At 44.0% G+C, this 24,103-nt stretch overlaps 1 protein-coding gene across 2 annotated transcripts in view; it reads right to left on the bottom strand.

Annotated features, from left to right (window-relative positions):
• Positions 1 to 24,103, bottom strand: part of DPP6 (dipeptidyl peptidase like 6) — a 383,341-nt gene that overhangs the window by 154,311 nt on the left and 204,927 nt on the right. For both annotated transcript variants that reach the window (XM_066627029.1, XM_066627027.1), the window contains 2 exons: positions 20,893 to 21,007; positions 13,327 to 13,425 (listed from right to left, as the gene is read on the bottom strand). In XM_066627029.1, coding sequence (XP_066483126.1) covers positions 13,327 to 13,425; positions 20,893 to 21,007 — 214 coding nt within the window. The remainder of the gene's footprint in view (positions 1 to 13,326; positions 13,426 to 20,892; positions 21,008 to 24,103) is intronic.

The following is a 24,103-nucleotide window of genomic DNA, read 5'->3' as shown; positions in this document are numbered from 1 at the left end:
AAAATTTATTCATTTAAAGCTGTGATCCCTTCATGACCCTTTGTTCCCTTACAGTAGAGATTTTCGGACTGGGGCATCGGGAGACCCAGCCTGAGGGCTCTGGCCTCTTTCCCCTTAAGGAGCAGGGGCAGTGAAGAGGCAGGGAGGAGGCAGTGGCATAATCCCCAGGATTGCACCGCTCAGGGGGGCTGCAGGGACTGGGATGTACTCACCAGTCCCTGCAGCAGCCTCCTTGGGGTGCAGGGAGCCCTGCTCGAGTGTCTGCAGAGCTCCCCAGGTCAGCAGAAGTGAAAGTGGAGCAGTCATGAATCCCAGTCCCTGCAGTCCTCCTGAGCGGTGTGATCCTGGGCATCCTGTTGCTGCCTTCCCCCCACACCCACTGCCTACCCCCTGCCCCCGCAAGGACTTACTGCGGGTTTCAAACTCCCAGAGAGTTTGAAAACCACAGCCTTACAGGAATTTCTGATTGGTTCTACCTGACCTTTTCTCCTCTGTGATTCCTGTGATCCCTGCCTCCTTCTGTATTCTCCTGTGCTATCTTTCTAAGACCTCAGACAAGGCCCTTCACTGTTGTTTTAACTTGTATAACACCTAGTGATGTTTAGGCACTCAGTAATGAATAAATATTATTCATTATACTATCACTTCCACTTCAGGAACGGTCCATGCATCTCAAGCAATTGGAATAATTGCATTCAAATTAATTTGAATGGGCTCATTACTGTAGTGTTTTGCCGAGCTTGAGCTGCATTCAGATTTCCTTGAGCAAAAAAGTGTAAATACTATTAAGAAAGAGAAGGGAAAAGATTGAGGCAACCAGGCTGGATTAAACAAATAAAACTGGTCTCCCATCAGTTTTGTGGGGAAAATGAGGGTGAAAAAATGCATGGGTAGTAATGGATGTTAATGCCTCTTCAGATGCAAAAAAGGGAAGGAACAGGGTGAAAATACCTGTTCAGGAAAGGCTGAACAGGCTTTCGGTGTTTCGGAGGAAAGGCTGCGGTGTTTGGGCCTCTTCAGCCTAGAAAAGAGACGCCTGAGGGGGGACATGATTGAGACATACAAAATTATGCAAGGGATGGACAGAGTGGATAGGGAGATGCTCTTTACACTCTCACATAATACCAGAACCAGGGGACATCCACTCAAATTGAGTGTTGGGCGGGTTAGGACAGACAAAAGAAAATATTTCTTTACTCAGCGTATGGTCGGTCTGTGGAACTCCTTGCCACAGGATGTGGTGATGGCGTCTAGCCTAGACGCCTTTAAAAGGGGATTGGACAAGTTTCTGGAGGAAAAATCCATTATGGGGTACAAGCCATGATGTGTATGCGCAACCTCCTGATTTTAGAAATGGGTTATGTCAGAATGCCAGATGCAAGGGAGGGCACCAGGATGAGGTCTCTTGTTATCTGGTGTGCTCCCTGGGGCATTTGGTGGGCCGCTGTGAGATACAGGAAGCTGGACTAGATGGGCCCATGGCCTGATCCAGTGGGGCTGTTCTTATGTTCTTAACTACAATTCCCAGGAAGCCTTGCAGGTCTCTTGTTATCTGGTGTGCTCCCTGGGGCATTTGGTGGGCTGCTGTGAGATACAGGAAGCTGGACTAGATGGGCCTATGGCCTGATCCAGTGGGGCTGTTCTTATGTAAAATAATAAAACATGGCAGTGAATTTTGGGGTTAGACCCGGTGGTCCAAGTATTTGACTGTCCAGGCATATAAGCAGAGTCAGTGTGTAGCTGACTGAGAAGGGAATGAGCACAGAATTCAGGCAGTCAGCAGCAAAGAGGGCTGGTGCTTCATGCCCTTGAAAGCAAGTGAGAATTAATCAACCTTCAGGCCTGTTAATTTTTCTAGGGAAACATTCCAGCCTCACTGTCGGGGTTTGGGTCAGGATGTGGCCCTGCACAGAACTTCCATCAGGAACACTGCTCAGCTTCCCCCTTAGTGTTCTTAATTCTTCCCCTCCATCTGCTGTGTGAACAAACTACATCTGCTCTCCTCCTTTCTGCATCCTGTAGACTTGCATATCCATCAGCATTTGAATATGTAGGCAATTCCTTTTTCTTCTGCACTTAAAATCCTTGGTCCCCAATCACCTGCAGTCATCCCCTAGAACAGGGGTTCCTAACCTGAGATCCACGGACTCCTTGGAGCATGAGGAATCAAAGGTGTTAAGAGACCAGGGACTTATAGGTAGCATTCAGCACATAGTATCAAGTCATTTTGCTGGTGAAGATAGGGTCTTCATTCATTCATTCACATTTTTATACCTTCCTTCAAGGAGTTCAGGGTGGTGCACATAGTTCCCTCCTTTTGTCTTCACAAAAAACCATGTGAGACGGAGGAAAAGTTCATTATGGGTTACAAGTCATAGTAGGTATGTGCAAGCTCTTGGTTTTAGAGGCAGGCTGCCTCTGATTGCCAGATGCAGGAGAGGGCACCAGAACACAGATTGTGTCTGTTGTCTTGTGTGCTCCCTGGGGCATTTGGTGGGCCACTGTGAGATACAGGAAGCTGGACTAGATGGGCCTATGGCCTGATCCAATGGGGCTCTTCTTATGCTCTTATGATAGTGACTGGCCCAAGGTTACCCAGGAAACTTCATGGTAACCTTGAAGTGGGGATTTCAACTTGGATCTTTCAGGTCTGTCCAACTCCTGAACCACTACACCATCCTGGTTTTGATGTTATAGTTACAGACACACGTGTGTGCGCGCGCACCAAGTTCAGAAAAAACCGGGAGACTCGAAGAAGAAAAGAAAAACTTGATTCATTTAGTTGAACTCTAGGGTGGAGCCTCTGTCCTAGTTGAGATTAGTCTCCTGTGTGGGGGCCGAAGCTTTCATGTGTCAACATCAAACACCATTTCCTCTCCTATTGTTATCCTTTGTGAAAAGAAACTGCCTCTGAAATGTGGAGCAACAGCAATGATAAAAAGGATGGATAAAAAAGATAGCATCCTTGCACTCAAGAGGCATTCTGTGTCGCAAACACACCCCACCTGATGATAACATTGTCTGGGACCTTTCTGCAGAGTGCTACACAAAGATGGGAAATTGCTGTTTACACAACATGGCTTGATGATGAAGGGTTGAAGGTTAAAGATTGAATGTGTATATAACAGGTGGGAGGTTGAGGGTGACAAAGCTTTAAATGTCAAGTATCTCTACCTCCCGCTTTGGAATAAACACACTCTGCGCTTACAGCTCCTTATGGATTTCTGCACTTGCCAGTTTTCTAAATTGTTTTCTTGATAGAAAACACCACAGCTTAGTTGCCACTACACAAACGGACAGAAGAAAGGGCTTGAACATTTCTGTGCTAAAAGATGAAAGAGTGCCTTTTTTGTATGCCATTGCTTTGAAGTTGGAGTCATTCTGTTTGATCTCACAAAGAATACGGTAATGGAAAGAATCAACCTTGTGCCATTACATTGTAAAGAAACATGCATTTCATCCCACACAAGGGCTTGCTGCTGCTCAAATGAAACAAGGCTTCTGATGGGGAGCTTAATAATAACAAACCCATTTTAGATGTAATTCTTAGTGGAAGAACCATTTAATAACTGACTTGCCTAACTGGGTTGCCTGGATAGTCTAAGGAAAGATCTGGAACTTCACAACTTGTGTTCCAACAGCTTCAACAAACCAGACAATATCTATACACCACGCAAACCACTGGTTCCCATTTGAAGCAATTCTCAATAAATAACAACTCACAGGTATGATTCTTAATAGGAGGTCAGCTCTCAAGCTGTCTCCTGCATCAAATTCAGAGCCTCATCCATTCAGCCCGGACCCTCCACCAAGAATCACTTGTCCATCTCCTTTCAGGTTGTCAGGTCACGTCTTTTCCTGCTAATGACTCTGCCACCAGTTGATTTTGCTTTGGCCTATATCCCCCCTCATCAGTCACTGCATTCATCTGACCTTTCAAAGTTGACCTTCACTCCACCATCCTTGCCCTTTGACTGGACTCTGCTCACTCAACAGTGATTTATGCTGTAGCTATATTTAAACATCAAGTCCAAAGTTGTTCATGAAAATACTTGAGAACATAAGGAACTTAATTCATAGCTGCTGAGACTGTTGTGGCAGTTCAAAAAAGAGCTCACACAGGGGAGACTCTCATCTTGCCCCAGGTAATGTGTGAAAGCTATAAGCAGATGAAGTCACCCTGATCATGTCATTCCTTCCTATTGGTAGCACTGCTCCACATCTGATAACTGAAACTAGAATGAGAAGCAATATCGTACTCTGGATGGGATTGTAGCTCAGTGGTGGAGCTCTTCACACTTGCTTTGTGTGAAGAAGGCCTTGGGTTCAACTCCTGCCATCTCCAGGTAGGACAAGGAAAGACCCTTCTTTGAAACCCCGGAGAAGCTGCTGCTGGGCGATACTGAACTTCATTAATTAGTGGTCTGTGTGAGGCAGCTTTGTATGTTCACCTATGTTTGAGAGAGCCCAGAGCTTCCAAACACTCCTGGAACAACATAGAATCAAAACAATGGGAAGCCACACTGGCAATATACAAATGTAACCTAAATTCATGTCCAGCGCAAATCTGGAATTTATGGCCGTGCACAGTGTCACATGGTTAACAGATATAAAAGTTCTGGGTACAGGTTGATGAGTCTGACTTCATAAAACTGCAGAGCTTGGTTGGCATATCTGTGAGTGCATATAATGATCCTCAGGTAGTGGATCTTGGGAGATTGGTCCTTAGGATTCCAGGCTGACAGCAGTGGGGGTTAAATCTCAGATTAAGGCAGCATTCCTAAGAAAGGCCCACCCAAGGTAATTACAGATGTCACCTGACCCTAGCCCCACATGACTGCACTGATCTCCAAATGGAAGGTCAAGGAAATAGTGGGCCCATCAAATTCCTAAGGGCAGTCCCTTGATCCAGAGAGGAACACTCTCTCTTGGGACTTAATGAACAGCCTTGGCAGAGAAGGAAAGTTCTCCTCTCCAGTGCACAGGCAAAGGAAAAGATCACTAAGTGTGGTCATTCTGATGCCCTGCTTCCTTCTCATCAGCAGGGAAGGCAGAAACTAAAAGCAGCTGTCCCCCAAACACAAAGTGGGCTTCTCTCCCCTACGACCAACACATCATCAAGTTTGCTAGTCACCTCCTCCTCCTGTAGAAGTGCCTTCCTTGTGGAATCTCTACTTATCTGAGTCTCTTGCAGTGATCTCTATCACATGCACCTTCCTCACTGTGCACCTATGTTTATTTTTATAAGACACTGTAGTGCACATTGTATGAATCAATCTATGGGAAGGTCATTAATCCAGGTAATGTGGATGGGCTCTGCTTTCCTTTGTGAGGTGGAGAAGTGGATGAGGGAAAGTTGTCAACGTTTTAGCAGTAGTATAACTAGAGGGAGTGCAAAGCACTAAGTTTTGCATGGCACCTCACCACAGTGTGCAAGTGGCCCCCCGCCTTTGGAGCCATTCTGGGGGTGCCACTTGCACACAGCGGTGAGGCGCTGTGCAAAACTTAGTGCTTTGCACCCCTCTAGCTACACTACCACGTTTTAGTACCTTCCAGATCTATGACTCTGAATTTGTCAACTGTGAACAGGTCCAAACAGGTTGTGCACTAATCTCACAAAGGCAACTCTTTTTCCATGTGTATTCTTTATCACCCCATGATCCCACTATCTAACAATTTCCCATGCCAACTGTATGTTTATCTGTTGCAGCACTGCTGGGTTCAGAGTTGATAGTTATTTCCAGGAACTGTTTGAAGCATAGCAAAAAAACTTGCAAAACTCAGTTGAAAAATTGTCGTCTGTATACAGCCAGAAGCAGTTCTGTCTCAGACACTGTTACGGGACACAGGAGATTGAATTTTGGCCTGGATCTAATATCCTTCATCATAGAATGCCATCTCCAGTGAAAACAAACCTCTACATGGCACTTCAATTCTGGCTAAGTTTTGAATTCAGAAAGTATTCGTGCTTTTTCAAAAAAAAAGGCTCTCAACTATATGTAGAGCAGGGCGTGAATAATTCATGTTCTGCCCACATGTCTGTGCATCATTTGAGAAGCCTCAGTGACTTTAACAGTAGAGGGCAATAAATCCACAAATCACATTGCCAGTCTGAGGCCACTGCTACATAAAGTCATGCAAAATAAACCACCATATTTACTGCTAAACAACAAGTGAATTCCTCCTCTGCTCTGGTTTTGTAAAATAAACCTGCTCAGTGGCCTGAGTGGTCCAGGTAACTGAGACTCAAAACTTATCTTGTCCTTATCCGCATGGCCCCATCCAGGTTTGTTGATCAGACTAAATGATAACAGAACATTGGAAACTGGTGGTCAGATTGAATGAATAGTCCCTGATCTGATGAACAATAGTTAATCTATGTCCATGTAATTGAATGGTTTGTATAGTACTTTATGGAAAAAAAATTATTTAATTAAATTACAGCTGTTACAGCTAACTGATACAGGCTGCCATCCTAGCCACACTTTTCTGAGTAAGCCCCATAGAACAAAGTAGCCCATAATTTAACTACTAACAGTTTTGTTTCCACTGTTTACATGTCTTTTTTTCTTTAAAGTTGAACAGAACAACTTTTACATGTTAAAACATACATGTCTAAAGTTTCATACTATTTTCTTATATTACCAAGTTAAAATTGTTCTATTTCATTCATTTTACATGGTCTCCAGCATTCTTTTCTGCTAAGCTGTCATACTTAGGGCCCAATCCTATCCATCTTTCCAATACTGATGCAACTGCAGTGTAGTCCCGAGGTAAGGAACAAATGTTTCATGATTGCCTTTCCACCATAAGTTGTCACAAATTCCCCATTGGCACAGCTGTATCAGCTGGAAAGAGAGATAGGACTGGGCCCTTACTAACACTTCACAGACTAAAACAGGAACAGGCTTGTCTCACTTGAAGGGCCATGGCCTGACCCCTCTCCACCAATGAGCTATGTTCCTCCCCTCAAGGAATTCCGTAACTTCTATCTATTGGCATGAACAAAATTTGAACAATCCATCCTCCAAAGGAAAAAAATATGGACAGGTACCAGAAAATATTGATTGTTCCTGGTAAATAGGGGCAGCTGAAATGTATGAGTCATGAACATTTCTTAAGAGCTCTTCCAAGAAGAATAGATGATTCTAGAATATCAGAAGCCTGAAGATTAGAAGGCTGAGCAGTGTATCAGTTATGTTTGGTCCTAGGAGAATGGCACACCATATTGTATTCCCAACTCATCCATTCTCTTGCTTATGACCTTATAGATTGATCACTCTGTTTTGCTGTTTACCCAGCTGTAAAATGAGTGCAATGATAATATTTGCCTGCCCCAGAGAGGTGATGCAAAAGCTAATTAAGGCATTAAATTCCTCTGATGACCTCTGATGAAGAGGATGGCACATTGCAATATACATATATTTTTTTCCAGCAAGTTGTCTGTTCCTGCAACACAGACTCATAAATCAGAAAACATGCTCTGCTATGCCGCAGAGACCTTTTGATCTTTTATGTCAAAAGTAACTGAAATCAGAGTTTGACATGTCATAATATAAAGCTGCAGTGAAAGTCCAAGCCATTCAGTTCAAAAAGCCATTTGACATTTATATAATGGCTTTTCCAGTGACAGTTTGCTATAGATCTTTTTCAGTGCCTGATCAACCTTCAGTCTTTTCAGCCTGAACCACATCTGAGTCAACGACTCCCTTTCTGCTAACCATACTGGACACAGAATCCCTATATTCTCCTATATTCAGGGGGGTGGCATAGCTGGAGGGAGGCGGTGCACTCAGCTTGGCAGGGAGGTGGGCGAGTCATATGGCTCTGTTTTGCCCCTCCCCAGCAATGGCTCCAAAGGGAGGGACCGCTCACCTACCTCCCGGCCAGCCTGAGTGCTCCACCCCTTCCAGCTGCACCACCAATTCAGGGCTCTACTACAAGCTCTCCTACTGACCTACATAGCATTACCAAGGCTCTACTACCCTGTGCTCTCAGTGAGCTTTGGCCCATCTCCATGATTGCACAACAAAAGATAAGCTGGTGAAGAAATATGGTTTGTGACAAATTGCATTTTTATGTCCTTACCAGAAAAATCTGCTCCTTACTAAGAGAGTCCTTCAGACTTTCCCTAACTACACAGAGGTCCCCAACCAAAAGCAGACATTTCAAAAATGTCAATGTAGGTCATCACATCATCACTGAACTTCTAGCTCCTTGAAGCTCCACGTGGGCCAGATGACTTTTGGGGGCAAGCTGTAGATTGCTGACCTGTAGCCTGCTATTAAAGGGGAGAGCAGGAGAAAATTCTAGGGCAGTGATTTGAAAGCATACCTAAGAGGGCCTTCATACATAATTACAGCAATATGAAAGGTGTTCCCAATTTGCTTCTTCCCTTACCACAGAAACAACATTTGATAGCCTGAATCTACGTGCTCAAGGCCTATCAACCTGAAATATTTTGGACAGGCTCCAGTGCTCAGACAAGAGAGCAGTTCTGTTACCTAACTGCATTTATGCAACCTCCTTATCCTGAGTCAGGCCCTTGACCCACCTAGCTCAGTACTGTTGACCCTGGCTTTCAGAAGCTCTTCAAGGTTTCAGACAGGGATCTTTCACAAGCCTACCTGAAGATGGTGGGTACTGAAGCTGGGATCCTCTGCGTGCTGAGCAGGTTTTCTGCCCCTGAGCTACAGCCCCAGCCCCGTGAGCTCCAAGTAATAATGCTTCAATACGGCATATTGCTGAACATTGATATATTTTTTTATTTTAAGGTCAGCGATGATTCACTTATGTGGTGGATTCCAATGTGGGAAGGATGAGATGCGCAGTTGTGGAAAGCACTCTCACAGCTGTAAATTCTGTGCACACTAATTCTGCAACTGTTTTAGAAAATCTAAGATCAGGACAGAATGAGAAGAATACACGGCACTGTCTGTATAGGCAGGCCAGGAAATGACCAGCTGTTGCTTGTCCACAGAGTTTCTAGTTGCTTAGCAACTCTTAACCCTGCAACTGGAAAATAGTGGTGTTTGGGGAAGAGTGTGCATTTTGAAAAGACAAAGGAAAACTGATATTTTCAGGAAACAGTGAAAGATATACCCAGTTATTTCCCCAGGCATTTGCCTGTCTTCTTAAACTATGTCTTTCCAGTTATAGTCTCCCCAACACCCATGCCACTCACCATATTTCCCATTCATAAGAACATAAGAACAGCCCCACTGGATCAGGCCATAGGCCCATCTACTCCAGCTTCCTGTATCTCACAGCGGCCCACCAAATGCCCCAGGGAGCACACCAGATAACAAGAGACCTGCAAGACCTCCTGGGAATTGTAGTTAAGAACATAAGAACAGCCCCACTGGATCAGGCCACAGGCCCATCTAGTCCAGCTTCCTGTATCTCACAGCGGCCCACCAAATGCCCCAGGGAGCACACCAGATAACAAGAGACCTCATCCTGGTGCCCTCCCTTGCATCTGGCATTCTGACATAACCCATTTCTAAAATCAGGAGGTTGCGCATACACATCATGGCTTGTACCCCATAATGGATTTTTCCTCCAGAAACTTGTCCAATCCCCTTTTAAAGGCGTCTAGGCTAGACGCCAGCACCACATCCTGTGGCAAAGAGTTCCACAGACCTACCACACGCTGAGTAAAGAAATATTTTGTTTTGTCTGTTCTAACTCTCCCAACACTCAATTTTAGTGGATGTCCCCTGGTTCTGGTGTTATGTGAGAGTGTAAAGAGCATCTCCCTATCCACTCTGTCCATCCCCTGCATAATTTTGTATGTCTCAATCATGTCCCCCCTCAGGCGTCTCTTTTCTAGGTTGAAGAGGCCCAAACACCGTAGCCTTTCCTCATAAGGAAGGTGCCCCAGCCCCGTAATCATCTTAGTTGCTCTCTTTTGCACCTTTTCCATTTCCACTATGTCTTTTTTGAGATGCGGCGACCAGAACTGGACACAATACTCCAGGTGTGGCCTTACCATAGATTTGTACAACGGCATTATAATACTAGCCGTTTTGCTCTCAATACCCTTCCTAATGATCCCAAGCATAAAATTGGCCTTCTTCACTGCCGCCGCACATTGGGTCGACACTTTCATCGAGCTGTCCACCACCACCCCAAGATCTCTCTCCTGATCTGTCACAGACAGCTCAGAACCCATCAGCCTATATCTAAAGTTTTGATTTTTTGCCCCAATGTGCATGACTTTACACTTACTGACATTGAAGTGCATCTGCCATTTTGCTGCCCATTCTGCCAGTCTGGAGAGATCCTTCTGGAGCTCCTCACAATCACTTCTGGTCTTCACCACTCGGAAAAGTTTGGTGTCGTCTGCAAACTTTGCCACCTCACTGCTCAACCCTGTCTCCAGGTCATTTATGAAGAGGTTGAAAAGCACCGGTCCCAGGACAGATCCTTGGGGCACACCGCTTTTCACCTCTCTCCATTGTGAAAATTGCCCATTGACACCCACTCTCTGCTTCCTGGCCTCCAACCAGTTCTCAATCCATGAGAGGACCTGTCCTCTAATTCCCTGACTGTGGAGTTTTTTCAGTAACCTTTGGTGAGGGACCGTGTCAAACGCCTTCTGAAAGTCCAGATATATAATGTCCATGAGTTCTCCCACATCCACATGCCTGTTGACCTTTTCAAAGAATTCTATAAGGTTTGTGAGGCAAGACTTACCCTTACAGAAGCCATGCTGACTCTCCCTCAGCAAGGCCTGTTTGTCTATGTGTTTTGAGATCCTATCTTTGATGAGGCATTCCACCACCTTACCCGGTATGGATGTTAGGCTGACCGGCCTATAGTTTCCCGGGTCCCCCCTCTTTCCCTTTTTAAAAATAGGCGTGACATTTGCTAATCTCCAATCTTCTGGCACCGTGGCCGTTTTGAGGGACAAGTTGCATACCTTAGTCAAGAGATCTGCAACTTCATTCTTCAGTTCCTTAATAACTCTTGGGTGGATGCCATCAGGGCCCGGTGACTTATTGATCTTTAACTTATCAATGAGGTCTGAAACATCTTCTCTTTTAACCTCTATCTGACTTAACTCCTCGGTCAGGAGGGGCCGTTTGGGCAGCGGTATCTGCCCGAGGTCTTCTGCCGTGAAGACAGATGCAAAGAACTCATTTAATTTCTCTGCCATCTCTAAGTCTCCTTTTATCTCCCCTTTCCCTCCCTCACCATCCAGAGGGCCAACCGTTTCTCTGGCGGGTTTCCTGCTTCTAACATATTTGAAGAAGCTTTTATTATTCCCCTTAATGTTGCTGGCCATGCGTTCCTCATAGTCTCGCTTGGCCTCCAGTATCACCTTCTTACATTTCTTTTGCCACAGTTTGTTCCTTTTTATTCTCCTCATTAGGGCAAGACTTCCATTTATGGAAGGAAGCTTCCTTGCCCTTCACAGCCTCTCTAACTTGGCTGGTTAGCCATGCGGGCACCCTCCTGGATTTAGTGGAACCCTTCTTTCTTTGCGGTATACACCTCTGCTGGGCCTCTATTACTGTTGTTTTAAGCAGCCTCCATGCACTCTGGAGAGATTGGACTCTTTTTACCCTCCCTTTCAACCTCCTTCTAACCAGCCTCCTCATTTGAGGGAAGTCTGCCCGTCGGAAGTCAAGGGTTTTTGTTAGAGATTTGCCTGGTATTCTTCCCCCAACGTGCATGTCAAAACAGATCGCAGCATGATCACTGTTCCCCAATGGCTCAGTAACATTTACATCTCTAACCAGGTCCTGCATTCCGCACAATATTAAATCCAGAGTCACCTGTCCTCTGGTGGGCTCCGTGACTAGCTGATCTAAGCCACAGTCATTTAGCACGTCAAGAAATCTGGTCTCCTTATCGTGACCAGAACACAAATTGACCCAGTCAATATGAGGATAATTGAAGTCCCCCATGATTACAACCCTGTCCCTCCTTGTCACCTCCCTGATCTGTTTCCTCATTTCAAGGTCCCCATCTGATTTCTGGTCTCGAGGACGATAGCATGCCCCCAGTATTACATCGCTGCACAAGCCTGGTAATTTAACCCACAGAGATTCTACGGTGGAGTCGGACCCACCTTCAATCTCTACTTTGCTGGATTCTATCCCTTCCTTAACATAAAGGGCCACCCCACCTCCAACATGCCCCTGCCTGTCCCTCCTGTAGAGTTTATAGCCCGGGATTGCGGTATCCCACTGATTCTCCGCATTCCACCAGGTTTCCGTTATGCCCACTATGTCAATGTTTTCCCTAGTCACCAGACATTCCAGTTCTCCCACCTTTGCTCGTAGACTTCGGGCATTCGCATAAAAGCATTTATACACGGAATGCCCCAGGATGGGCTGCTTATTCGCTCCTTTGTCCCCACATCCTCTCATTGTGCCAAACCGTCTATCACATCCCATCATGCTACCTTTCCCAATTTCTTCTCCTACTCTGCCTTTGTCTTGTTGTTCTCTAACCTCCCCATCCTCATCCCATAGGGATGAGGAGTCCCGAACCGGATGCCCCTCGGCTCCTGTCGGCCTTCCCCCAGGGATCAGTTTAAAAGCTGCTCTGCCACCTTTTTAATGTTATGCGCCAGCAGTCTGGCTCCATTCTGGTTCAAGTGGAGCCCATCCCTCTTGTACAGGCCCCGCTTGTCCCAAAAGACAAAAGGGTGTCTTTCACCCTTGAAAGAGCTCTAAAAATGACCAAGCAAATTATTATACATTACATTTCCACCCACCTCTCCTCCAAGATGCTTAAGGTAGCATATAAAATTATCTCCCCAATTTTATCCTCAAACACCCCTACATGGCCTGTGTAAATCTCAAAATCATGTGCAAAAACAGGTGCAAAGATCTATTTTTATTTCACATTTTTATACCGCCCTTCCTCCAAGGAACTCAAGGTTATGGACATGGTTCTTTCTTCTGTCACAACAACCCTGTGAGGTAGGTCAGGCTGAGAGATAGTGATTGACCCAGGAAGCTTCATGGCTGACCAGGGATTTGAACCTCGATCTTCCAGGTTCTGGAAGTCCCATTCCTGAACCACCACACCACCCTGGCTATTTCTTTGGCATACCAACTTATTCACCCCTCCCATATCATAATCCTAGGTATCATGAGACCGTTAAATTCCTTTTTTTTTAATTTGCCTTTTAAAGATCATGGGATTTTTTTTTATTTTTCAGCTTGGGTGAATCGTCTTAGGAAACCTTGTTCAAGTGAAAAAAACAAGAGGAAATTCAGAAAGAGAAAAGTACTTGAAATTGGAATTGTACATGAATTATGTGCATATACATTACATGAGTTATATATATATGATTGCAAGACTCACCACTTATCCATTTAGCCTCTGGGTCGTGAATTTTGAAATCTTCACTGAACAAATCTTCCACCGTAATCTTCTTCTTTTGAGACTGACTATTATCTTCAACTGCAAAATATTCAGAAGGCGATATATGTATATAACCATTATGACTAATTTGCAATGTATCTGCACATTCAGCAAACGACAGTTATCAGGTTGAATGAACTGATATCTAGGAATACGCACAAGAAAATCAAGCTGGATTTATTTTCCAGAGTAAATGTTGGTCCTATTGCGTGGCACCTCCCTTCCTGTTATATCACTGTTGTGATCAAGTGCAAGGTGACAACGTTCTCCCCCCAACACTGACATATACACAGGCCTCAGTGTATATGTGATAAAAGCAACTGATATGACACCCTGATCAAGCACAGAAGAAATTTGCCAGAGAACTTGTAAAGCAACCATGGAAACAGGGCAGACCAAAGTGTTCCCATCTGTCCCTTGTTCACAGATACAGCCAACCTCTACTTAACGTGGTTCGCCCTCTATAAAACAGCAGCACTAATTCATTTTATAAAAGATTGGAAAAATCTTCTTGTGGAGATATCTTACACTATAAATATTTCAGGCCAGCACAAACCAAGGTTAGTTCAGGTATTGGATATTCCATCTTGGGAAACTGTAGCCTGTGGACTTTGAGGTAATCAGGGAGGTAACACAGTTACCGAGGGGCTTGAGGGTTCTTTGAAGTTGTGAAATCACACATTGAAGAGGTACCCATTCATTGCAAATGGCAGGCGCAAAGTTGATTGCACTTAATAATTGGGGCATGATGAGTTATAAATATTAATAATCAGTATTATTATGGGCAAACGTCTGCTTTTAGTTCTTCAAGAAGCTCAGGTTTCATTTCAAAATAAGAGAGTATTACACTTTTTTTTCCTCTCCAGTCACATCTTTTATGATTAAAAATGTATTAGCCACTGCAGTGACAATTATAGCTTTCATGTGAACTTCATGCAACTATATATTTAGCCCTCTTGTATTTTTAATGCAGACTAGTTCTTAAAAAAGAAGAACTGTGTGGTGTATTAATTTTAATAAATGTACACATTCATTAAGAAGAGGTCAACAGAAATGAAAAAATCAATTAACATTCTGAAGATCAAGCCCCTGTTACATGCCAGAAGGTCCAGACATTTTCATTGCAAGATGGCAGGGAGGGAATTAGTTCAGCACAGCCCACGAACATTGCTTCTCCTGAAGCTGCTATCTTGCTTGACCCTACTCCACAATGCTATATCATTCACCGCCTCCTATGGTCTCCCTCCTGCTGTGACAACCTATTTCTAGGCAACAGGCCAAATATTTCACTGCAGATTTTAATGCAACAATGGAAATTGAACTGCATTTCAAACACTACCTACCATCACAAAGATGGAACCTTTGCAACGCAGAGAACGCAATTCTCTTAGTGCATCTCTAGATTTTGTAAAAAAGAAACTTTGGAAAAAAGAAAAAAAATACCTGGGAGCTCTTTGGTTAGGCATCCAAATACAATAGCAATGTAAGAGAACTGACAACTTTCAAAGAACCTATGGTCAAAGTTTTAGGGATCATGAGAAGGCTACATTACATATATTTTTTAATTTGCCTTTTAAAGATCATGGGATTTTTAATTGTCTAATTTAAGTGTTTGGTGGCAACTAATCATCGCAGGGTTAAATTAGATGATACATTCACATGCACTTTGTAATTCTGTTCTTTGTTTTTTTTTTCCTTTTCTAAATAGACCCTCTGCAGATTGGGACTATGAATGGGCTTTCTCTCTAGGCCCCTGTTGCGGCCCTGATCCAAACTGGGCCCATTCACAGCTGCTAATTGTCTCAGAAGGTGAGCTCTCCCTGGTGCCAGTAGGAGCTTCCTTGACCTACAGGGAGGGCCTGATTCAGCCTTTATTTACAAAAATAATAAGCACACATATGCTGAGCATGCAGTAAATATCACGCCCAGATTGAACTTCAACAGTGACTGGGATTGCATGATATTTGTGGAACAGCTTGCCACAGGATGTTGTGATGGCACCTGGCCAGGATGCCTTTAAGAGGGAATTGGACAGATTTATGGAGGCAAAGTCCAACACAGGTTACAAGTTATGAGGATGGAATGCAAACTTAACAGATAGCCTATCTCTGAATGCCCGATGCAAGGGAACGGCAACAGGATACAGGTTGCTTTGTGTGCTCCTGGAGACATCTGGTAGGCTACTGTGAAATACAGCAAGCTGGACTAGATGAGCTCTCGGCCTGATCCAGCAGGGCTCCTATGTTCTTACTGCTCCAATGATAGTCTTATACGGGAGGCAGAGCATAGCTAGGCATTGATACCTCATCATCTCTATAGGGATTGGTAACTTGGACAAGTATGTTCCACAAGTATGGTCCCAGTTGAGGAAGTTAGCAGGCAGGCTACTTTCACTGAGGTTCCAGCAGCTCCAGCAATATAATGTTCTGTGCAGTAGTAACCTTACACAGATCTAAGGGCTGGATAGTACCTGGGGCGGGCAGCCCAGTTATGCAAAGGGATAGCCCAGTGGTTCTCAAACTTTTTGCACCGGGACGCACTTTTTAGAATGAGAATCTGTCAGGCCCACCAGAAGTGATGTCATGACTGGAAGTGACATCATCAAGCAGGAAAATTTTTAACAATCCTGGGCGGCAATCCTACTCACACTTACCCAGGGGTAAGCCCCATTGACTACCTTTGCTAAAAGCATATACAGAGTAGCCAGTTCAAAGTACTGTACCCGAAAACCCCCTACCCAAAAAAACCCCAAGCAGAGAACCACAGTACATTAGTCCAATGCTGGAGGCAGGCTCTGTGACTCAAACCTGAAAAGGGGCCTCTGACCATCAGCTTAGGACAGCATGTTTGTTATACAAAGATAAGCAATACTGACCCCAAGGGATGAACAAAATAATGCCACTATCTACAGAGCTTGCAGAACAAGCTTTGCATAACCGCCCCTATAGAACAAGTTGCTCTAACCTTGCACATAAAGAATTGAAACATTTTGACCATAGAACGTGCTTTAGAAAACACCAAGTTCATTACGTAAGCATAATGCAAGTTCCTATAGATAATCTACTAAGTTCCCCTCTCCCCTCCCCTGTTGAAACTATGCTATAAAGATGTAACCAATTCTGGTCTTAGTTGTCCATCATGCCTTTGTGATGGACCCATTTGCAAACGTAGTAAAAGCTTTTTCCAAAGCTTCTCCTGTCCTGTTTGTTTGCCTCTCCACTGTCCAACGTATACTGCGCCCATTCGGGAACAGTACAGATCTGTCACATTTCCCCAAATGCAGTCACATACCATGGTAGCATCAAGTCAAATAATTAAAAAATAAAATATTGAAATGCATGGGGACCCAGGTGAAATTGGCTCGTGAGTGGGTCGCGACCCCAAGTTTGAGAAATATTGGCCTTGTGGCTTCACTTAGCAATGGGTTTTCCAAAACAGGAGAGTGCAACAGATCAAGAAGGCTTATAGCAGGTTGGATTTCTGTCTCACCCTTTCAACATGATCTGAGCCACGTTAAATCGGTTTTTCTGTAAGCAGCTTTCTGAGATTTGCAAGCCATCTAAATTACCCAATCACATGAATGAGATCCAATTACAGGGTCTCTCTCATGCAATCAGTACCCCTTCCAAACCCCCTGATTCCATGATCAGAACTTACATTAATTCCCCTCCCGCCATGTGGTTGTATTCTTCCAATGTTCTGTATAGCTATGCAGGAACCTGTCATGGAAAAGTAGCTCCCATTTGACCAGGGTTGTATAGGACCCCCACTCTGCATAATTCCAGGACCTGGAAGATTCACTTTTGGCCCATACCTGCAACCTAAGATCCACTTTTAATTTTATGCTGTATATCACTATTTTCTTTCTTTGTCTCTTCTCCTCTCAGGATTTATCATCCCTTTAGTAGCAGTAGTACCCTTGATGAAACTCAACAGAAAGTCAGGATATTACCCAGCTGCTGGTCTGAACTCAACATTTCAATGCCAATATTACAAGGCGGATCTACCCTCACCCTGAATACAATTGCCTGGACATGGGCTTCACAACACCAATGGGGCAGTTCTCAAGTAAATATGGTTCGCGTCAGGTTATTTAGATCTAAGCTTCCACGTTGGGCTGATGCCTTGCAGCACTAAACATTTTCCCCGTTGTTTAGTGTTAACTTGTTATGCAGGCTAAACACATTCCTGTTTAGAGAAACCATAAACGGAGTCCATTGAGCCAATTAATGGAGGAGAAAATGGCTTTTTACTTCACTGGTCCCAAGGTATTTTAGCCACTTTAGATTCAATCGTGAAACATGCTTTATTTCATTAGCAAGCACACAAGTTTCCACTTGTACTACATTCTAGTAGTTCAACCCTAACACTTATTGTGCCATTGGTAAGCGCTTTGGAGAAAACAGACCAAAAACTGGGCAACGTCACATCCCAGATGAGGATGCTATATGGCGAGGCAAATGGTTAGGAATGCAAGTTATTTGTCTGGAAGACCCCAGCTCAAATCTCTTCTCCCGTGTGCCACACTGACAATTCTTGAACATAATGTCAAAGTGTACAGTATAGCTAAAGGAATCCTGGAGCCATCTCACTCAGATTATATCACACGCTTGTTTTCTTAAGGCACCTCATATGAAAAGTCAGGTGAGTGCTCTTCCTAAAGCTCCAAGCAACTAAATGGGATGCTTCTGCAATCAGGCCAACCATGACTTTTGCATAGGATATTTTTTTTAATCTGCTTCATGCTAATGTTTGGCTATTTTGTGCAATTCATGTCATGCAGTGAAACTGTAGCCTGCAGCAGAATGAAGCAAGAATAAGGTAGAGTAGGGGTGTCCAAACCTTTTGGCAGGAAGGCCACAACATCTCTCTGACACTGCGTCAGGGCCAGGGGGGAAAAAGAATTAATTTACATTTCAAATTCAAATAAATTTACATAAATGAATATATTAGTGATGGAATTTATATTAATGAATGAAGGTCTTGTAATAGCTCAAGGCCTATAAAAGGCCTTGCACAAAGCAAGGCCAGCCTTTCCTTTGCTGCTGCTGGTTGGCAACCTTCAGTCTCGAAAGACTATGGTACTGCTGCATCACAGATGTGAAACAGCAAGCAGTGGAGGGAGCCCTCATCCCACAGCTCACGTGAGAGGTCAAACAGTTGGCTGGTACACTGAGAGCAGTTGCATCAGGCCAACATGGGCTCTAGCAAGTCTCGGGAAGGCCAGACACTCACTGGAGACTGGGGACTTCCTGAGGGCTGGATTGGGAGTGCTCGAGGACCGCAAGTGGCCCCAGGGCTGGGGTTTGGGCACCCCGAGGTAGATCATTCCTGGAGCAGTGCCTTACCAAATGGACCTCACCAAGATGCAGGTAGGGGCTCATTTTTCATTTTTAGTTTTTCTAATGTTCCACTATGCTACTTTACATAAATGACCCTATCTATAGTTACTATGATACCCAGAGCCCTGTCCTATGCATATTCAATAGTGTGAGCTGCTCTGAAAATTGCGGGTGTATACAGCAGGATATAAACCTATGTAACATCCAAATATTTACTCAGGAAAATATTCATATTTTCTTGACTAGCAAATACTAAGATATACTGAAGTACATGCGAAGCGAAGCCTGGGTAAAGAAGGTATGAAGGATAGGCTGTTACCCATGCAGCAAATCCCCCCTCTCCATGTCGCTGGAATGGTCCAATGGAAAGGCAGAAGCCAATACGTTTGGTTCCAGTGGCATCGCAGGAGTTGCCAGATCGTGACTGTGTACATAGTCACATATATGTGACATATATAGTCACATATATGTGAAGTACATAGTACATATATGTGTACATATATGTACATATACACATAGTACACATATGTACTATGTACACATATACACATGTGTACACATATACACATAGTGCATATATGTGAAGTACATAGTCACATATATGTGAAGTACATAGGGTGCAGCAAGCATGCAGCACCATCTCTACCACCGGATATATTTGTAAGTATTGTCTGAATACAATAGAGGCATCCATACTATTAAGCTTCATAAATATACCAAATAGTACCATCAGATGTGTATAATAGGCAATTATCAGGGGTACAGAATATTAAATTTCTCCTCCAAATTTTCTTTTTTTCCTCACAGGAAAAATGGGAGTGAACATTATTTCCCCCCCACCCCCGCTTCAGTATTTTGGGAAATGCTACATCTCCAGTCAAGTCAAGCTTCTGCAGCTGTGTATGTGTCTCAATGACCTGGCAGCTGCCACCGATGGCAGGATTCCAGGAAGTTGTGATTTGCAGTCAGTACCTTCCAGGTGCCAAAGGACTGGGGAGGCAATTTAAGTAGGGAAGGGAAATGGAGGTTTTAAACTGCTATGAGAACAGAGCAGTAAGACCTTCTTCTTTGGGGAAGTTGATTTCTAGGGGCATGACAGCAAGCTCTATACATATATGGGCAGTGCATATGAACAAACAGTATACAGCCATTGTAACTGACAAGTTTTAATATGAATTTTTCATGTCATATATATATATGCTGCTTTATATATATGAATTTGGAACACATATATATATATTTGGAACATATATGAATTTGGAACATATATATATATATATATATATATATATATATATATATATATATATATATATATATATATATATATATATATATGAATTTGGAAATATTATTTTAACTCATTCTTCTTCAATTGGTGGATCAGGACAGGCCTCCTTTATAGTTTTGAAGTAGATATTTTGGTAGGCTATCTTTTTCCACCCCTGAAGCAGCACAACTATACAACTATTAAAACTACAGGCCTACTTGCCTTTGCTTCTTGTCACCCTAGGAAAAGACACTACAGTACTGTGGGTTTGATTTTTAATTCGAACCCCTGGGTTTACGTGCTCTCCTGGGAGTGGGGGTTTTTCCAGACAATTCCCTCTGCCTGACTATACTGGGATGGTGACAGTGGAGACAAAGGCTTTTTTCCCCCTGTCCAGTTGTTGGCCCAGTAAAGGGAAAACAGGATCAGAAAGGGGTGTGTGTGTGTTGACCTTGCAGGATTAGCACTACTAGCCTTGTGTATTAGGCACTGCTCCACTTGGTCAGCCTGCCTTCTCTCAGATCCTTTTGCCTGATGGGAGCATCTGTAGCTTTAAAAGGATTTGTTTGCCCAAAGTCCAAACATTACTTTAAGTCAGATTACTTTAAAAGAGAAATCTATCATCAAGAAATCACACAAGAAAAATATCTGATTCTGTTTCTTAAGAAATCATGAATTTTTATACTCCTTGATGCCCAGTATAATTTTGCAAACGCTCATTCCCTGCCCTCGAAGTGCAAAGGGCTGAAAAGAACAGGGGAGAGATTTTCTCCATCTGATTGATCTATCAGTTGAGTTCAGTTTAAGCAAGTCTTTGCCTCTTTAAAATGCACTTCCAGTGACACTGAGAATTACAACAGCAGCAGAAACAAAAGCTAAAGGTTATATAAATACCTGGTGTCAGCAAGATAACTGAAGTGACAATCAGGGAGCAGATAACCAGAATAACAAGTAATGCAATTGCAATTCCTTTCCAGTTCCTTTGCGGAGGATTGCTCCCCACCAGTTCCTGGGGAAAAAGAAGCAGAGGAGAAGGAACATTAAGCAGATGAGAGGACCAACAGCCAAAGAACAATTAACAGAACTAGAGTGAAAATACAGAGACAGTTGTCAACAGTGATGCTTACAGCAGGCTGCTAGGTGGATAGAGCGCAATTAGGTGGGGATAAGATACCTAAGTGGGAATGATTCCCAAGCAGTCCCTGTCACTGCCAACACACACCCATTATCCATTTTTATCCATGGATACATATCAGTCATGCAAAATAATTTATCAACCTTGTGCCATTCACCCAAGGCAGGTAGCTTGTGCTGTAATCAGTGCTGGTGCCTGGTATCTGAGGCTCTGGGTGAAGCCTGCATTGAGCTCCAGCACTGGTGCCAGCAACTGCATGAGTACTTTGGCTCCAGTGAAAGTGCCAGCCAGTGCTCATCCACCCCGTCTGAGCCAGTACCCACTCGCCTTCCTCCAGTGCCATGTCTCCTAAACAGGAGACGGGCAGGATCCCAGGAACATTTAGAAGAACCAGCTTTGGAGGATGAGGTAAGAAACCACCATGTCCTCTTCTTGCTTACCCTCCAAGGCAGTGAGTGAAAAGAGTACGGGCAGTGGCCAGGAAGGCAGAGGGCCGGCAGGTAGAAGGCAGTTGGGGATAGAGGTGGCTGCCCCCGGCCACCACTTGAAGTAACCTCATGGCTGGGCACTGGGCACCCTCAAGGCTCCACATCCACCCCTAATGGCACAACCTCTGCCATCGGTACTGAGAGTCCGAGTTCAGCCCAAAAGTTCAGGCCTGTGCGACAACCTGCTAGCTTGCTGCTGCCTAGCTAAGGAAGTCTACTCCGGGACACCAGCATGGGCAGAGCACCTGTCCCTCCTCACCTCAGCATGGCCTCTTTTCCAGACTGTGGCTGGTGTCTCTTCTGCACCGTTTTAAAGATTATGAGCCCTTTGGAGACAGGGAACCATTTATTGACTTTTTTCATTTGCTTTTGTGAACTACTTTCTGTAGTTTGTTGAAAAGTGTCCATATTTATATTATTATTGATATCAGTAACAATAACAGTATGTACATTTCTGCACATGCCAGCGGTAATATTACATACATTGGCCTTGATTGGTGGCCCAACTACCCAAATGATTGGCACCTCTGGCACTTCTAAACTATCTGCCCTGACACCACCTTTTCTATTCTAGAGTCAGCATTTTCATTTCTCCTGAAAGCAGCCTGGTCTTTTGTTACCTTGAAAACTATTGCCTTTATTGAGTATATTCTAGCACAATGCTCATCAAACTACAGCCCAAGGGCCAGATCCAGCATTTGGCAAAAAGCACCCCTCCCCCATTAGCAGTGCTTATTGTTCCGCTGTGCCACCGCTTCTCTGTTCACCCATTCTGGGCATAGGAACACTCTGGGCAGTTGTGTCTGCCCAGAAATCCTGGTGTAAAGCCTGGTGGGGCAACAGGCAATGGACATGACTGCTCAGAGCATCCTTATGCCCAGCTCAGGTGAACTGAGGAGCAGTGACACAGAACAGTAAGCACTGTTTGGGACACGGAGGGCTTTTCAGTGCACAGTCATCTCTTGGAGAGACCACTGTTGGATATTGTAAAGGGAGCCACAATTACTTATAGAATTCAAACTGTCTATTTCAGAATTCCATCCTGTTTCTTAGCTTGTGCAGGAGAAAATATTTTGAAAAAGACAAATACACTTCAGTCACATGAGGAACGAAGAATCAGTCACTGAATTTGAGTTTGGTTTTTTTTAAAAGGAAGGCAACAAAGTGAAAGAGAAAAAATAATTAACTCGCTGCATTATATTGGTTCTTTCTGTGCAGAGAGGTCAATACATTTGGTAAAACACAATATTCCCCCTTTCTGTGCCCTTGAGAGGCAGAAAAACAATCACTATCTCCATCTCTCCGCAAAGAGCATGGAGATTTAGTGATTTCCCCAATGTCAGGCCAATGTTAGCAGAAGAGCCAGGAAAACAATCCAGGTCTTGTTATCTCAGTTCACAGCCAAGCCTTCCTTCCACATCAAAAAGCCCAGTAGGACAAGGAAAGGAGGAGGGGGAGTTAGAGAGCAGGCATGTGCCAAGCTGCCAAAGCCTCACAAAACTGTTCAAATCAAAACCCAAAATCCGTGTCTGCTCTTGTTTTTCCTTCACACTAGCAGAAGGGCCAGAAACGAGAATGACAGAAATCATTAGGTGGGGGAACTCCCACCAGCCAGGGACAAAAGCAAGCTCTAATAACAGTTATTCTGCTGTGTATCCTCCTATTGTTGTTGCCTGGCACTGCCACCTGTGATCAAGACAGGGCATGCTTAATCAGCTGTGGTTTGGCTCAGCTACCTTGACGGCCACCACAGGACAGGGCAGGAAAGGTGACTTTCAGAACAAACACAAGAAAACTGAGTGACATCAGGACAATTCTGGCTCTTCAATAATAAGCAAGCGGGAGAAGGTCAAACACAGTTCCCTTTTTTTTTTTTTTTTTTAAGTAAATGTATACATATTTGGGTTTTTAAAGGTTAGAGAATTCCCAAGACCTCTTCGGTGCCCAGTGGTGCTACTTGTCTCCACAGTGGTGGTAAACAGAAAATAAAATAGTCAACTAAGGGCCCAATCCTATCCAATTTTCCAGTGCTGGTGCTGCTGTGCCAATGGGCTATGCACTGTTTCCTGTGATGGAGAGGCAGTCACAGAAGCCTCCTCAATGTATGGGAGCATTTATTCCTTTACTACAAGGCGCTGCATTGAGGTTGCACTGGTGCTGGAAAGCTGGATAGGATTGGGCCCTCTGTATAGTAATTGACAACTTGCCATATTTCAGTGCAGTGTTTCCCAAACATTTTAGCACTGGGACCCACTTTTTAAAACAACACTCCCCCTTTTGTTTACCAGACTTCTGAAAAAGAAGTTGTAGAAAGACATAATATTTATTTATTTATAAGTTACAATAACCAGAAAAAAGACTCTCCAACATTTATCTCCCTATATTTACACATGCTTGCAAACTTCAGGAGCTCAGCTCCCTGCAGGGCAAACAGCAGCTATCTTGCAAACTGCAGGAGCTCAGCTCTTTGCAGGGTAATTAG

The sequence above is a fragment of the Tiliqua scincoides genome, chromosome 5, assembly GCF_035046505.1.
Source record: "Tiliqua scincoides isolate rTilSci1 chromosome 5, rTilSci1.hap2, whole genome shotgun sequence".
NCBI lineage: Eukaryota > Metazoa > Chordata > Lepidosauria > Squamata > Scincidae > Tiliqua > Tiliqua scincoides.
This window is presented reverse-complemented; position numbering and strand designations above follow the sequence as displayed.